This window comes from Macaca nemestrina, chromosome 1 (assembly GCF_043159975.1).
Source record: "Macaca nemestrina isolate mMacNem1 chromosome 1, mMacNem.hap1, whole genome shotgun sequence".
Lineage (NCBI taxonomy): Eukaryota > Metazoa > Chordata > Mammalia > Primates > Cercopithecidae > Macaca > Macaca nemestrina.
The window spans coordinates 31,693,133-31,710,371 of NC_092125.1; the positions used below are offsets into that span (position 1 = coordinate 31,693,133).

A 17,239-nucleotide genomic window follows, 5' to 3' on the forward strand; every position below is an offset into this window, starting at 1 on the left:
AATAATAATTTGGCTTAGTACAAAATTTTGAATTGACAGCCATATCATCTTAGAAGAGTGCTGTCCAATAAAACTTTCTGTAATGATGGAAACATTTTATGTCTGCATTGTTCAGTATAGTCGTTGCTAGCCAATGTAGCTAGTGAGCACTTGAAATAGGATAGTACAACTAAAGGGCTGAACTTTTTACTTTATTTCATTTTAATTAATTTAAATGTACATAGCCACAGTGCATCACTAGACAGCACAGCTTTAGAACATTTAAGGCATTGCTTTACTCTCTTCTCCCGTGTATTGCTACTGATGAGAAGTCTGATGCTCTGATGCTTGTGTGAATTTACTCCATTATAGCAGACCTGATTTTTTCTCTTTGGAAGATTTTGCCTTCTGATTCTTTATGTTCTGAAATTTCAGAGTTCATTTGCCTTTTGATCATTTTTCATTCAATGTGTTATACACTTGAAGAGCCCTTTCAGTATGAAGGTTTATGTCTTTTTATGTGTAGAAAATTCTTTTATTATGTGTAGAAAATTCTTTTATTATCTAACTATTTTGACCTCATCATTTTTTCTAGCCTCTTTTTGGAATTTCTACTAGTTGTATGTTGAACCAATTTAACCTCTTTTCTTTGGCATGTCATGTTTCACCATTTTCTTTGTCTTGTTCTATTTTCCTGGAGATTTCTTCAACTCTTCTGTTGAATTTTTTTTTTCCCCCCAGGAGCTTTTTTCACTGCATCTTATTCTGGTTTTATTCATAAAATATCTTTTTGAGTACCTTTGAGGATTCAAGTTCTCTTTTGGTCCCTAACTTATGTTTTCTCTGGGACTAATTTTTTGGGTTTATCTTGGTCTTTTTTTTTTTTTTTTTTTAATGCTGCAGAGTTTCTTCAATGTGCAGTGATTGTTGGTTATCTGTACATATTCAAGAATGGGGCATTTTAAAAGCTGGTTGGGGCCATGTGCAGTGACTCATGCCTGTAATCCCAGCACTTTGGGAGGCCAAGGCAGGCAGATCGCTTGAAGTCAGGAGTTTGAGACCAGCCTAGCCAACATAGTGAAACCCCGTCTCTACTAAAAATGCAAAAATTAGCCGCGCATGGTGGCACACATCTGTAATCCCAGCAACTAGGGAGGCTGAGGCAGGAGAATTGCTTGAACCTGGGAGGCAGACTGCAGTGAGCCAAGATCAGGCCACTGCGCTCCAGCATGGGTGACAGAGCGAGACTCCATCTCAAAAAGAATAAAAAGCTGGTTGGAAGCGCGAGATCCTTACAGAGACTTTGTAAATGGTTAGGTTTAGTTTAGCATGAGCAGCAAGGCCGCTGTCTGTTATCCTAGGCACTCAAGGCTTAAGAGTCCTGAGCCTCTCCAGAATTCTGCAGCGTAAAATCAGTTCCTTCTTGTGCTGAGGCCACCTCCATTGTTCTTTATGCGAGACCTTCCTGCACCTTGCTTCTTTAATCATTCCTACTCAGTTCACTTGCAATCTGCCAAAAATTCGCAGAAATCCATCATGTGCTATTACTCTCCATTCTTCATCCCCTCCCCCTTTTTTTCATTATGTTGAAATGACTTTTTTTTTTTTTTTTTGAGTCTCACTCTGTCACCCAGGCTGGAGTGCAATGGCCCAATCTCAGCTCACTGCAGCCTCTACCATCCAGGCTCAAGTGATTCTCATGCCTCAGCCTCCTGAGTAGATAAGATTACAGACGCATACAACTGGCACAGATAATTTTTGTATTTTTAGTAGAGACAGGGTTTCACCATGTTGGCCAAGCTGGTGTTGAACTCCTGGCCTCAAGTGATCCACCCACCTCAGCCTCCCAAAGTGCTGAGATTGCAGGCATCAGCCACTGTGCACTTTATAAAATTCTCTTAGTATCATTTTGAGTGGGTTCAGGGAGATAATCCCTTTTAAATTCTCTTCTATTGGGAACCAGAAATCTTTGTACTATAAGAAGATAAATTAATCCTACTGTTTAAAGAAAAAAAAAACAAACACAAATATGTCTTTTTCTTTTACACAGGAAATCTTACCTGTATTCCTTAACGCCAATAGAAACTGGAATTCTCCAGTTGCTAGCTTCATAATGGAATCGCAAAGATTGGAATTAATAAGACTAATGGACACCCAAGAGGAAGATGTGGTCCTACTAACTGCTGGAGAGCACAATAAAGCAGTAAGAAAAATTACTTCCAACCATCAGTGCTGTTGATGCTGACCAATGCCTTACTCTCCTATGTATATAGTATATGTTTGAACTATAGACTGTTAATTCATAAAATGAAGCTGCTCTGCATAAATCTTTTTTTTTTTTTTTTTTTTTTTTTTTTAAAGACACAGAGGTTTACTCTGTTGTCCAGGCTGGAGTGCAGTGGTGGGATCTTGGCTTACCGCAACCTCCATCTCCCGGGTTCTAGAGATTCTCCTGCTTCAGCCTCCTGAGTAGCTGGGATTACAGGCGCACACTGCCACACCTAATTTTTTGTATTTTGGTAGAGACGGGGTTTCACTGTGTTGCCCAGACTGGTCTCGAACTCCTCAGCTTAGGCAATCCACCCGCCTTAGCCTCCCAAAGTGCTAGGATTACAGGCGTGAGCCACCGCGCCCAGCCTGCATAAATCTTATAGTACTTTATAATGCGCTGTATAAAAACTAAGGGTTGGCTGGGCATGGTGGCTCACACCTATGATCCCAGCACTTTGGGAGACTGAGGTGGGCTGATCACCTGAAGTCAGGAGGTCGAGACCAGCCTGGTCAACGTGGTGAAACCTCATCTCTACTAAAAATACAAAAATTAGCCAGGAATGGTGGTGGGCTAATTTTTGTATTTTGTAGTCCCAGCTACTCGGGAGACTGAGGCAGGAGAATGACCTGAACCTGGGAGGCGGAGGTTGCAGTGAGCTGAGATCGTGCCACTGCACTCCAGCCTGGCCGACAGAGCCAGACTCTGTCTCAAAAAAAAAAAAAACACTAAGGATTTTTTTCATTAGCTGCCAGCCTCCATTGGCATTACTTTATTAAATAGATTAGACCTGACTCTAATTAGAAAAGCCACTTAGATTAAGGGGTAGTGAAATTAGTCATATAATCATGAAAAAATATTTTCAGAGTCAAGATTTCACAAATGAAGAAAATTAGGAGTCTCAAACTTTTATACATAATACATTCCTAAATTGTGGAAGGACAGATCAGACCACTGGAGAGCTGGTGGGCTGGCAGACACCCCGGACCAACTTGGTCAAAGTGGGCCCCTTTTTCCTCAAGAACAGCAGCTGTAGGTGGTGAGTGCTATCATGCACTGGCTGAGTCATGAGTCTTCAGGGGATATGGAAGACTGAATTAGCTTTAGGAATCTTTGTAAAATATAGAAAAGTATAGCACAAAGTCAAACGTGAATATTAAAAAAGTACTGTAAAGATCAAGCATGATATAAATTTATTTTTTCACTTTAGTATATAGTTTTTTTCCAAATGATAGTGTGTCTAACTAGTACTTCATCAAGTTCTTTCTTCTAATCTATATTTTCATTTATCATTGTTTCTTGCAAAGAAAAAGTTTCAGAGTTCATCTTCAAAGCTAAATGTAATCCCCGTCTCCCCTTCCCCTACAATAGTAAAATGAAGAAAGCTATTTATTTCCAAATTTTATTATGAATGCATTTCTTTTTTTTTTTTTTTTTTTTTTTTTTGAGACGGAGTCTCGCTCTGTCGCCCAGGCTGGAGTGCAGTGGCCGGATCTCAGCTCACTGCAAGCTCCACCTCCCGGGTTTGCGCCGTTCTCCTGCCTCAGCCTCTCGAGTAGCTGGGACTACAGGCACCCGCCACTTCGCCCGGCTAGTTTTTTTTTTGTATTTTTTTTAGTAGAGACGGGGTTTCACCGCGTTAGCCAGGATGGTCACGGTCTCTTGACCTCGTGATCCGCCCGTCTCGGCCTCCGAAAGTGCTGGGATTACAGGCTTGAGCCACCGCGCCCGGCCATGAATGCATTTCTTAAAAAAGAACATGAGATTTTGTTCTAAACTGATTTGATTATTAAACATTCTCTTGGTATGAACTAAACAAGCTGGTGTTTCATTCTCAGGAAGTTATAGGTCTGATTCCTACAAGGCCCTCCTTGAAAGAGAGCTAGAAACCAGACTTTTGAGGAATAACATTAACATTCTGAAAATGTCACAATGAGGGTCCCTTATGTAGACATAAATGTAAGATAGAATGGGCTGCAAGATAACACCCTATCATGTCTCTAGGCATATGTCACTGTTCTAACCAGCTGTCCTTTCTCAGGGACGTCCTGCACCACATAGGTAGCACTTATTAAGCACTTAGTATTTGCCAAGCCCTGTTCTAAGCACTTTGTATATATTAACTCATTTAATCCTCATGCCAACCCTATGAAAGAAGTTCTGATACTGTTGCTATTTTAAAAATAAGAAAAGTAAAGCACAGAGCTTAAAATTTTGCTCACAGTCACATAGCTAGGAAGTGGAGTCGGATTTCTAACCCATGAATACAGTGGCACAATCTAGGCTCACTGCAACCTCCGCCTCCTCCCAGGTTCAAGCGATTTTCCTGCCTCAGCCTCCCGAGTAGCTGGCATTACAGGTGCACACCACCACGCCTGGCTAATTTTTGTATTTTTAGTAGAGATGGGGTTTCACCATGTTGATCAGGCTGATCTCGAACTCCTGACCTTGTGATCTGCCCACCTCGGCCTCCCAAAGTGCTGGGACTACAGGTGTCAGCCACTGCACCCAGCCACACTCTTAAATGGACCTCTAATCCGCATTACCTGTAGTGATAGCCAGCCTTCACTGAACATTAACAGTGTGCCAGACACTTACCAACTCCTTCAAGAGAAGTGAGGAATAATCAGAATGACTACCACTCACATACTTTGTCAGGTCCTGCACCTTATGTACATTATCTCACTTAAGCTTCACAGCAGTCATTTGGAGTTGATATTTTTATCCCCATTTTACAATGAAAAAGGGTACAGAGAAGTTCGTAATCAGCCACACTGAGATTCAGACCCAGGTCTACGAAGTGCTGTTCCCTGTGCTCTTAATCACCGAGTTATTCGGTACTCACCCAATTAGTTGCGTCTGATGATTGTTCTCAACCTTGTTGCAATCAGACTCATCCTCAGATCATTGTGTCCTGAGAGGCAAAGGGCATCCTGTTAATTGGCTAATCCTTTCCTAGAGAATGGCCTGGCTTCAGAATCCAGGCTGTGTCTTTTCCTGCCTGCTCTGTAAAGAAGTTAACTCAATGTTTATGTCTTCTGTTTGCAGTGCTCTTTGTTGGGAAAATTACGACTGGAATGTGCTGACCTTCTAGAAACAAGAGGAATGGTGCTCCGTGACCCCACTCTGTTCTCTTTTCTTTGGGTGGTAGATTTCCCACTCTTCCTCCCCAAGGAGGAAAATCCCAGAGAGCTGGAATCGGCCCACCACCCATTTACTGCTCCCCACCCCAGTGACATACACCTCCTGTACACTGAGCCCAAAAAGGTATATCTATACTTCCAAATTAAAAGGAAATGTGTATATAAAGGCAAAGATCTTCAGTCTTCAAGGTCTGATGAAAGATAGGACCTAGTTTTGGAAGCCCCAGAAGAAATTGTGGAGTTGAATTAGTAGTTAATACATTGTCTTTAAGAATCTACAGGGTCTTTAACCTGTACAACAAAAAACCAGACATTTTATCTAACATAAAGTCTCTGTGAATCTTCTAGGCCCGTAGCCAACACTATGACTTGGTTTTAAATGGCAATGAAATAGGAGGTGGTTCGATTCGAATTCACAATGCAGAGCTACAGCGTTATATCCTGGCAACTTTACTAAAGGTAACAAACATCATCTGCTGTCCTGGGCTTCTTTTTTTACCAGAATATTTTTCAGTTTTGAGTTATTGTTGTTGTTTTCTTGTTTGTTTTTGTTTTTGAGACATTCTGTCACCCAGGCAGGTGTCCACTGGTGCATTCATAGCTCACTGCAATCTCAATCTCCTGCGCTTAAGCCATCCTCCCACCTCAGCCTCCCAAGTAGCTGTGACTACAGGCACATGCCACCATGCCTGGCTGATTTTTTTAATTTTTTGAAGAGATAAGTTTTCCCTATGTTGCTCACACTGCTCTCAAACTCCTGCCCTCAAGCAGTCCTCCTAGCTCGGCCTCCCAAAGTGCTGGGATTATAGGCATGAACCACTGCATCTGACTTAAATTGGCCTATTTTATTAAACATTTGTTATGAATGGAGGATTCACAAGATACAAAAAGCATCAGCTCTCTCTACCGTAAATGTAGGACTTGGAAAAGTAAATAATATTAAAAGTAAATAATAATATTAAATGCTTAAATAGTATCTGGCACATAGCACTATTAAACAGCACTATTTAAGTACTAATTAATAGTGCATATTAAATACCCTTATTATAATAGAACACATAAATATCTTTCTTCTGCCCACTCTAAAGATGAGATTTACTGAGGCAACTTACTTAACTTGCCAAAGCGACAGTAGACAGTACAAAAGTAAGCAGAGTCAGGATTTGAATCCAGGCGGGGTGGCTCTTAAGCCCATGTTCCTAACCACTACCCTGCTTTAAAAAAACCATGCAGCTTAAAAAAAATAAAAAATCAAATCAAATGAAAACCATGCAGTCTGAAGTAACTAAAAATGTTGATAATGTTAGAGAAAGAGACGTTTGAAAAGATTTTATATCACTTAATTAGATACTACTTTAGCTATATTTAAGGCAGGGATATATTTTAGTGATAATGGAGTAATCAGGATTTTTAAAAGAAAAAGAGGAGTCTGTACAGGGGAAGACCTAAGAATTTGAAGTTTGTTGGTGATGCTGTAGAAGGCTTGGGTAGGTTTCAGAAAGGGAAAGGTCTGAGAGAGTCTGGTCCTGAAAGATCATTTTGTGGGATTAACTGACAAGTGTGAGGTAGGATAGAACTTCACATGTAAGAGCAGGATTGGGGAACTCAGACCATGAGATGACTCCTTTAGCTTTAAGCCTTCAGTGTCCTTAAAGTTGATGTGCATTGTGAAATCCGTTACTTTTTTTTTTTTTTTTTGAGACAGAGTCTTGCTCTGTCACCCAGGCTGGAGTGCAGTGGCGCAATCTTGGCTCACTGCAACCTCTGCCTCCTGGGTTCAAGCGATTCTTCTGCTTCAGCCTCCTGAGTAGCTAAGATTACAGGTGCGCACTACCGTGCCCGGCTATTTTGTATTTTTAGTAGAGACGGGGTTTCACTATGTTGGCCAGGCTGGTCTCGAACTCCTGACCTCAAGAGATCCACCCGCCTTGACCTCCCAAAGTGCTGGGATTACAGGTGTGAGCCACCTCACCCAGCTGAAATCTGTTAACTTTTCTCCTGCCAAGTCAAAGCCTCCGATCACCCGTTGGGTTTTGTGTGTTTGTTTTTAAAAAGATGGAGTCTCACTCTGTCACCCAGGCTAGAGTGCAATGGCATGATCATAACTCAGTGCAGCCTCAAACTCCTGGGATCAAGCGTTCCTCCTGCCCAGCCCAGCTTCCAGTCAGCAGTTTTCAGCCTATCTTTTTCATTCCTCTCATTGTCAAACTTTTCAAGAGTCAGTAAGATTACTTTTTTGAGATGGTCTCACTTTGTCACCCAGACTGGAGTGCAGTGCGTGATCTTGATTCACTGCAACCTCCGCCTCCCAGGTTCAAGTGATTCTCTTGCCTTAGCCTCCCGAGTGGCTGGGACTACAAGCACACACCATCATGCCCAGCTTTGTTTTTTTTTTTTTTTTTTTGGTATTTTTAGTAGAGACAGAGTTTTGCATGTTGGCCAGGCTAGTCTTGAACCCCCAATCTCAGGTGATCTGCCTGCATCGGCCTCCCAAAGTGCTGAGATTGCAGGTGTGAGCCACTGCACCTGGCCTAGAATACATTACTTCTGTTGCTTCCCTAAACAGTGGTTCTCAACCCTGCTGCACCTTACAATCAAATCACCTGGAAAGCATTAAAAAAAACCACTGGTGCCTTGGCTACACATCAGACCAACTGAATAAAAAAGTTCTAAGCATGAGGCTTTGGCCTCTGTTTGAAGCTTCCCACTTGATCCTGATTTGTAGCCTGGTTGGAGAACCATTTCCAAACACACTTTCAACATTTCTACACATACTGCCCCACAAAAGTTACTCACAAAATCACCAAATCCAGTGTCCTGTTCTTGGCCCTTAAGCTCTCCTTCCTCCCAGCAGCATTTGACAATGTTGCCCACTTAGTAATGCTCTCTTCCCTTGGTCTCTGTGACAGGAGAGTTTCCTGCTTTTCATCTCCATGTCCTCGTTTGGTCTCACTCTGTTCGCATTGTGAATACAGTAAAAGCTGCATTTACTGAACACCAGGCATTTTTGTACATGTTATAATCATCTATGACTTGTCTTTTTCCCTTGCTAACCTGTAAATCACTTAAGGTAATTTTTTTCTTTACACTTTTCCAGTAAGTTTTTATGACTGGTTAAGTCAGGTTTGGGTGTTTTAAAACTCAACTTTGTTTCCCCTTTATCATCTAAGCCTACATGGTGGCACTTAGTGGACCTTCAAAATATATTTACACTGAATTATCTTCTGACTTTCAGGAGGATGTGAAAATGCTCTCCCATCTGCTCCAGGCTTTAGATTATGGGGCACCCCCTCATGGAGGAATTGCCTTAGGTAAACAACTTTTCCTCTTATAAGCTAAACTGAATTCCATTGCACTGTCTCAAATTCAGGTTCTCAGTTTGTGTTGGTAGAGGTGGAGGGATGAGCCCAAGAGTTCTATGAGAATGTAAGTTTCTGTTGAAATTTCAGTAATATATTTTTAAAATATATCTTAACAGTTATAAAGATATAATTTAAGTGATAATTTGCATTTGAAAGATCATTAATAGCTTAAAACTGCAGATCTTAAGTCAATATTGTTCAAATCCCATGGCCTCACAGACGCACTCATTCGAGTCTGGAAAGCACTGCTCCGTAATGTTCAGCTTGTATGAAAACAGGAATATGCCAGTGTCCTTCTGATTGCCACGGTTACTCACTTTGCTTGTTTTGTCAAAGCAAGGAAGAGTAAGAAATTCTAGAAAGCTCACCTAGATTGTAGGCCCCAACAATAGGGACTTCCTTCTGTGTTTATGGAGTTCCCTGCCAAGCACCAAATATATTGTTGAATCTGTTTTAGGGCCCTTAGTAAGCCTTTGCTAGGAACGCTAATCACTGTGACAATCCAAGTAGCATGTGAACATTAGTCCTGAATACTTTTCCAGAATGAGATAGAAAAGAACCTCTCAAACAAACAAAAGGTCTCTAAAAAGGTAGGGAACTATGGTTGACTACAGTTTGTTAAATATTCTTATTTAAAAGTTCTCTACAACTTTTACAGAAAACTAAGTTATTTCCAACATTAGATTACATTTCTCATCTGTTATCTTTGTATTTTACTTACAGGGTTAGACAGACTGATATGCCTTGTCACTGGATCTCCAAGCATCAGAGATGTCATAGCCTTCCCAAAGTCCTTTCGGGGACATGACCTCATGAGTAATGCCCCAGATTCTATCCCTTCTGAGGAACTGAAGCCCTATCATATCCGAGTCTCCTGGCCAACAGACTCCAAAGCAGAAAGAGCTCATTGAGTCATGCATACCATCCAAAAAGTTGAGCTTTTAGGTTTTGTATACCACGCAGGAAGTTGAGCTTTTAGGTTTTGTCCTCTTTGCTTCCCCAAGGCTAAAATCAGATCTAGAGTTCTGCCACAGGTCTGACAATCAAGTCTTTAGATGGAAGGAATCCAGGCAACATTCTTCGCCACAATGAAGAAACAGAAGATACCCAATTTTGACTTGATCTCATGCATCATTCGGATTTTTTTTTGGTTAGGACTTTTTTTTGAAGTTCCTTTTTACTTAGGTGTGAAAGATGGTTCTTTGTTGGAATAATATAGTGGTTTAGTGTTTTCAAATCATGTTTTTCATACCCAGATAGTAGATTATTCACTTACGACAGAGGTAATCAGATCATGTGTGAAATGTGGGAAAATGCTTGCCCCTGTAAACTAGTGAGTTGATAGTTTGCTTCATAATCCTCATCAAGAGAATCATATAAATTAAGCTTTATAATGACATTTCAACCATCAACATAATGTAATGAGTAGCATATTTTATAATAATGCAGAAAACATCACTGAAATGAGAGTCACAAATTTTTTTTCAGCCTGAGCAAGTTACATAAACCTCTCTTAGCCTCTCTTCCTGCTAATGTGTAAAATACATACTTGCCCTGGCTACCTCACAGGGCTTTTATTGCTGGAATCAGAGGAGATAACATATATGGAAGATAAGTGAATAAAAGTACTCTGAAAAACTATAAAGCATTCCAGAAATGTGAGATGATCTTATCCATCCATAAATAGGTAGATATATCTCTATATATTTAGTTTCAGATTAAACAAAACTGACATCAATAGTCAAAGTCATTTTACTTACCAATTTTCTGTTTACATTTTTAGTTTTAAAGATATTATTGGCCGGGAGTGGTGGCTCAAACCTGTAATCCCAGCACTTTGGGAGACCGAGGTGGGTGGATCACTTGAGGTCAGGAGTTCAACACCAGCCTGGCCAACATAGTGAAACCCTGTCTCTACTAAAAACACAAAAATTAGCAGGGCATGGTGGCGCATGCCTGTAATCCCAGCTACTCGGGAGGCTGAGGCGTGAGGTTTGTTTGAACCTGGGAGATGGAGGTTGCAATGAGCCAAGATGGTGCCATTGCACTCCAGCCTGGGTGACAGAGCAAGACTCCATCTCAAAAAAAAAAGATAACAAAGATATTATTAATCACTGAACACTATTTTATCTCAATTATAAGTAATTGAAAATTCTAATCCACCTTAGATTAACCTCAAATGTGCAAAAAAGTGAACACCAAAACTCATTGTGATTTTAAGTTCTAATCATACACGTAAAAGTTTTAATAATAATTATAAAATGAGGCTGAGTGCAGTGGCTCATGCCTGTAATCCCAGCACTTTGGGAGACTGAGGCGCATGGATCACAAGGTCAAGAGATCGAGACTATCCTGGCCAACATGGTGAAACCCATCTCTACTAAAAATACAAAAATTAGCCAGGCATGGTGGCGCATGCCTGTAGTCCCAGCTACTCAGGAGGCTGAGGCAGGAGACTCATTTGAACCCAGGAGGCAGAGGTTGCAGTGAGCCGAGGTCACGCCACTGCACTCCAGGCTGGCGGCAGAATAAGACTCCATTTCAAAAAAATATATAAAATGAGAACAAGGTCTTGATCAGTGATTTTGAAATTGTTTTCTTCTACTCAGTCTTCACTTCTGCCTTGAAATTCTTTTGATTTATAACTTTTTTCTTTTTTTTTGAGACGGAGTCTCACTCTGTTGCCCAGGTTAGAGTGCAGTGGCGCCATCTTGGCTCACTGCAACCTCTGCCTCCTGGGTTCAAGTGATTCTCCTGCCTCAGCCTATTTAATTAATTATTGATTTAATGATTTTAAAAAGTTTAATTCATTTTAAAATAACCCATTACATGTTAACACAAATAGCAAGTTTTTACTTTATTTTGAGACAGAGTCTCACTCTGTTCCCCAGGCTGGAGTGCGGTGTTGCGATCTCGGCTCACTTCAACCTCCACCTCCCAGGTTCAGGCAGTTTTCCTGCCTCAGCCTCCTGAGTAGTTGGGACCATAGGTGGCCACCACCACGCCTGGCTAATTTTTGTATTTTTAGTAGAGATGGGGTTTTGCCATGTTGGCCAGGCTGGTCTCAAGCTCCTGGCCTCAGGTGATCTGCCTGCCTCAGCCTCCCAAAGTGCTGGGATTACAAAGGCGTGAGCCACCATACTCAGCCATGTTTTTGTTTTAAAAATAAGTATTTTCAAAAAAAAAAAAAAAAAAAGAAGAGTAACATTGTTTTGTATTTCTGCAAATATTTTTTTTCTGGCTTAATAGAAGACACTAGATTCTGATATCTGCTTCTGTATCCCATCTGTTATATGCTGTTTTGGTTGAAGTATATGAAGAAAATCTCGCCCCACTCAAATATAAAGTTGGAAAAGGGAGGAGTATTTTAATAGCTTTCTCTGATAATTATGGATATTCTCTTTGATACCACACCAAAATATGACAAGTAGTAGAGTTCCTTAAAGGTTAGTTGCAATGTGGATTCTGAAATCATATTGATGAGCTTTTCTAAAGCCCATTGGTGTACCTTATATTTAAATATAATTTTTACCTATGTGTGATATTTGTAACACCAGTCCAGTCATTGATCATTTGGAAAATAATTGGTTCACTGAGTTATGCAAATCTTCCAAATGTTGACACATTTGGATATACAATGTCTAAAATAAAATGCCATTAATTAATATTATCATCAATCTCATTACAAAAATCTTTTAAGTCTGAGGAAGCTATAAGGGCACAGAGGTGTATACAAGCCTTCCAAAATTTTAAGTTTCATTTGGAAGCTTGAGTTTTATCATTGGCAACAAATACCATCAGTTTTTTCCAAGCTTACTTGTTCTTTTTTGAGCAAGTCTCTGCCAAAATTACCCCTAAAATATGAGTAATTTGTCAGATTTTTTTCAACTAAAAATGTTCTGTGAAAAAAGCAGCTAGTTCAGCTTGTATCTCAAACAATTGTAACTACTTTTTCTAGGGGAAAAAATATCTAGAAATCCATACTTTGTGGCAGACGTGCTTCATGCATACTTCCCATTTTGTCACACAGCATATCAAAATAACATGTACTCAAGGTCTACTAACAACTAAAATTCCAAAACTGCTAAACAACTGCTGAATAAGGTAATCCAATTTTTAAATATTTTATTTTATTTGAGACAACATCTCACCCTGTCACTCAGGCTGGAGTCCAGTGGTGTGAACACAGCTCACTGCAGCCTCAACCTCCTGGGCTCAAGCGATTGTCTCACCTCAGTCTCATGAGTGGCTGGGACTACAGGCATGCACCATCATGCCCGGCTCACTTTTTTTTTTTTTTTTAATTGTAGAGACAGAGCTTCATTATGTTGCCCAGGCTGGTCTTGAACTCCTGGACTCAAGCAATCCCCCCCGCCTTGGTTTCCCAAAGCGCTGGGATTACAGACGTGAGCCACTACATACAACTTAAATCCTTTAATATGCCTGTCAAAGTTTTCTGATTCAGAAAATCACACTTATATATAAAAGGGAGAACAAGAGTCTGGATGTGGTGGCTCACGCCTGTAATCCCAGCACTTTGGGAGGCTAGGTGGGCAGATCACAAGGTCAGGAGTTCGAGACCAGCCTGGCCAACATGGTGAAACCCCCTCTCCGCTAAAAATACAAAAATAACCAGGCATGGTGGCGCACGCCTGTAATCCCCAGCTACTCGGGAGGCTGAGGCAGGAGAATCGCTTGAACCTGGGTGGCGGAGGTTGCAGTGAGCCAAGATTGTGCCACTACATTTCAGCCTGGGCAACAAGAGCGAAACTCCATCTCAAAAAAAAAAAAGAGGGAACAAAAATAGAACTTGGCTGGACGCAATGGCTCATACCTGTAACCCCAGCACTTTGGGATGGTGGGGTGGTTGGATCACTTGAGGCCAGGAGTTCAAGACGAGCCTGGCTGACGTGGTGAAACCCCATCTCTACTAAAAATACAAAAAAAAAAAAAAAAAGCTAGGTGTGGTGGCACATACCTGTCATCCCAGCTACTCAGGTAGCTGAGGCACGAGAATCACTTGAGCCTAGGAGGCCCAGGCTGGAGTGAGGTGGCACGATCTTGGTTCACTGCAACCTCCACCTCCAGGGTTCAGAGTAGCTGGGACTACAGGCCCACACCACCACACCCGGCTAATTTTCGTTTTTTTCCAGTAGAGACTGGGTTTTGCCATGTTGGCCAGGCTGGTATCGAAGCCTGAGCCATCACACCTGGTGAAAAGATACTTTGAAATGTAACATCGTTTTTCACTTCTAAATCAAGGTATTTTACCAATTTCAGTCTTTGGTACCTCCCCAAAAACTGATCTACCACATTTGCAGTTTCATTCATCTTTTTCAACATTAAGGAATAAACTTGAAGCGCTTACATTCTTGTGGGGGAAATAAGAAAAAAACACAGATAATGGTGGTCGCATGAAGAGTAAAGGGTAACCATTTGCGGTAGGTGGTGCTAGTTTTTTGTTTTATTTTGAGACAGTCTTGCTCTGTCACCTAGGCTGGAGCAGTGGCATGATCTCAGCTCACCGCAACCTCCACCTCCCAGGTTCAAGCGATTCTCCTGCCTCAGCCTCCCGAGTAGCTGGGATCACAGGTGCACACCACCACACCTGGCTAATTTTTGTATTTTTAGTAGAGATGGGGCTTTCACCATGTTGGTCAGGCTGGTCTCAAACTCCTGACCATGTGATCCACCCGCCTCGGCCTCCCAAAGTGCTGGGATTATAGGCATAAGCCACCACGCCCAGCCTTTTTCTTTTCTTTTTTGAGACGGAATCTCACCCTGTCACCCAGGCCGGAGTGCAGTGACACGATCTCGGGTCACTGCAACCTCAGCCTCCGGAGTAGCTGGGATTACAGGAGGCCACCACTACACCCGGCTAGATTTTTTGTAATTTTTTTTAGTAGAGATGGGGTTTCACCATGTTGGCCAGGTTGGTCCTGAAATCCTGACCTCAGGTGATCCGCTCACCTCAGCACCAAGCCAGGTGTTAGTTTTTTTACAACCTGTGTGAAACATTTGAGTGGGCCCCAGGAAATGAAAGAATGTTTATTTGGGGAAGGGGGAGGCCTTTTTTCTTAGACAAAATTTACATGTATTCCCCATCTACAAAAATTATATGCATTTAGTGCATAAGCTGACATTTCAATGAGATTGTGAAATGACCACAATGGGGAGAGTCCTGAAGAAAATATCAAGTATAAAAAGCCAGAAGAGGCCAGGCACACTGGCTCAGGCCTGCAATCCCAGCACTTTGGGAGGACGGGGTTTCGTCTCTACTAAAAATACCAAAATGAGCCTGTTGCAATTGGCAGAGGCTGAGGAGAATCGCTTGAACCCAAGGAGGTGGAGGTTGCAGTGAGCAGTGGTTGAGATCACGCCATTGCACTCCAGCCTGGACAACAGGGATTCAGTCTCAAAAAAAAGGAATTCAGAGGGTAAGTGGAAACAAGTTTTATTATCATTAATGGGACTAAAGCGCTTTAGTCCAGAAACTCAGATTTGTAAAACCATTACTGCTAACATCATTATAACCACAGCTGTACTGACACTCAAAAATCCACCCACCTTGGAATTTTGGCCCCTTGGTCCTACATTTCCCTGAGGCAGATTGCTTTAAACACCAGTTGTGCCCCTTATACCCACTTTTGGCATCCCTAAACACTTGCTTGCCAAAAACCTATCACCATGGCTATGCATTGTAGATTTTCCCAATTCCATTAATTCCTATCACTAGTTGGGCATTTCTATAGCTTATTTTCCCAGTCTCAGACTCACCATGACTTTCTCAAAAGTAGCTCCATCAATACTTTAAGCTGAAAACCAATTAGCACAGAGGCCTATGAAACCTGACAATTTGCTCATATGGGGAATTAGGAAATACTGCACTTTAACGCATAAGACACCTTGTAAAATACCCATATGAAGGGGTGGCCTGCCCCTCCACACCCGTGGGTGTTTCTCATCAGGTGGAACAAGAGACTTAAGAGAGGCACAGAGACAAAGTATAAAGAAAAGTGGGCCTAGGGGACCAGCGCTCAGCATATGGAGGACCCGCGGGGACCCCTCAGTATTTATTGATCATTATCTTTACCATCTCAGAGAGCGGGAAGTGGCAGGACAATAGGGTCATAGTAGGGAGATCAGCAAGACGTATGAATAAAGATCTGTGTCATGAGTAAGGAAAAGTGCTGTGCTTTGATGTGCATATATACAAACACCTCCATAAACATTTTCAGTGCATAAAGAACAGCATTGCTGCTAGCACGTCCCACCTCAACATACGATTGGGTTTTACATTCCATTGCCCAGGGACGGGCAGGAGACAGAGGCCTGCCTTCCTTTCACTAATCCTCCTCAGCACAGGCAGACCCTTTATGGGTGTTGGGCTGGGGGATGATCAGGTCTTTCCTTTCCTAAGGAGGCCATATTTCAGACTATCACATGGGGAGAAACCTTGGACAATACCTAGCTTGCCTATGCAGAGGTCCCTGCAGTCTTCTGCAGTGTTTGTGTCCCTGGGTACTTGAGATTAGAGTATGGTGATGACTGTAGCAAGCATACTGCCTTCAGGCACTTGTTTCACAAAGCACATCCTGCACAGCCCCAAATCCATTAAACCTTGAGTTGACACAGCAAGTCTCCGCAAGGACAGGGTTGGGGGTACGGTTACAGATTAACAGCATCTCAAGGCAGAAGAATTTTTCTTAGAACAAAACAAAATGGAGTCTCTGTCCACTTCTTTCTACATAGACACAGTAACAGTCTGATCTCTTTTCCCCACACCCATAAAATTTTAACTGGCTGCAGTGTTAAATGCCATGGAGTTATAATAGCCTTTGAATGTGATTTATGCTTACAACGAATGAACAGATGAAAAGCACTGTGCTTTTTAAAGTAAATACTATACACTCCAAATGGATTGCAAAAATTTATTAAAATTGGAGACACTGTTTTAATCTTCTTGTGCCATGAGACTCCATCAGGCTGTCTACAAAGACCATTGGGAGGCTGAGGATCACTTGAGCCCAGAAGTCTGAGGCTGTAGTAAGCCTCAAAGGGCCACTGCACTCCAGCTTGGATGAGGCAAGACCCTGTCTCAAAAAATAAGACAGACTTTTAGCCACATTTCCAGACTTCAATTAAAATGCTACATGGGAATGCAGAATATCAGATCTTTTATTGTCATCAGGTAATCAGTGAGAGAGTTCAAGCTGGACTGAGATCATCATGTATTCTGCAATTATAATAGTCCCAATATTTCCAATCCTCACCTTTCAAGTGGTAAAGCTACATGCTTGCTTGCTGTGGTCATTAAAAACCCTGAAAGCAAAGACAACATATTAATCACGGCAAAAAACAAACGTGTGATGCTTGTTAGTAGAGTAACCTCAGAATCAAAATGGAACGGTTTTATAGTGATATCATTATATTTCATTTGGCAGAATCATTACATCATTGGTTACGTTGAAAATTATCACATGTAC

General features: G+C 41.6%; 2 protein-coding genes and 2 non-coding genes across 5 annotated transcripts in view; 1 reads left to right on the plus strand and 3 right to left on the minus strand.

Annotated features, from left to right (window-relative positions):
• Positions 1 to 17,226, plus strand: part of LOC105484929 (aspartyl-tRNA synthetase 2, mitochondrial) — a 48,860-nt gene extending 31,634 nt beyond the window's left edge. The window contains exons 13-17 of the mRNA XM_071075879.1: positions 2,030 to 2,182; positions 5,297 to 5,515; positions 5,740 to 5,850; positions 8,627 to 8,702; positions 9,477 to 17,226. Coding sequence (XP_070931980.1) covers positions 2,030 to 2,182; positions 5,297 to 5,515; positions 5,740 to 5,850; positions 8,627 to 8,702; positions 9,477 to 9,664 — 747 coding nt within the window. The 3' untranslated portion in view covers positions 9,665 to 17,226. The remainder of the gene's footprint in view (positions 1 to 2,029; positions 2,183 to 5,296; positions 5,516 to 5,739; positions 5,851 to 8,626; positions 8,703 to 9,476) is intronic.
• The window catches only part of LOC105484446 (centromere protein L), an 80,418-nt gene that overhangs the window by 59,476 nt on the left and 3,703 nt on the right, over positions 1 to 17,239 (minus strand). Inside the window, exons 10-11 of one of the 2 annotated variants that reach the window (XR_988953.3) lie at positions 17,027 to 17,075; positions 5,094 to 16,846 (exon numbers count right to left, since the gene is read on the minus strand). The gene's annotated coding sequence lies outside the window, so the exon portion shown is untranslated. Of the gene's footprint in view, positions 1 to 5,093; positions 16,847 to 17,026; positions 17,076 to 17,239 lie in introns of those variants that run through there. The other variant, XM_011746044.3, reaches the window with a different exon arrangement.
• Positions 16,916 to 16,992, minus strand: LOC112427274 (small nucleolar RNA SNORD81). Its single transcript, XR_003018780.1, has one exon. It is a non-coding gene; the product is annotated as a small nucleolar RNA SNORD81 (small nucleolar RNA).
• Positions 17,140 to 17,216, minus strand: LOC112427280 (small nucleolar RNA SNORD47). Its single transcript, XR_003018786.1, has one exon. It is a non-coding gene; the product is annotated as a small nucleolar RNA SNORD47 (small nucleolar RNA).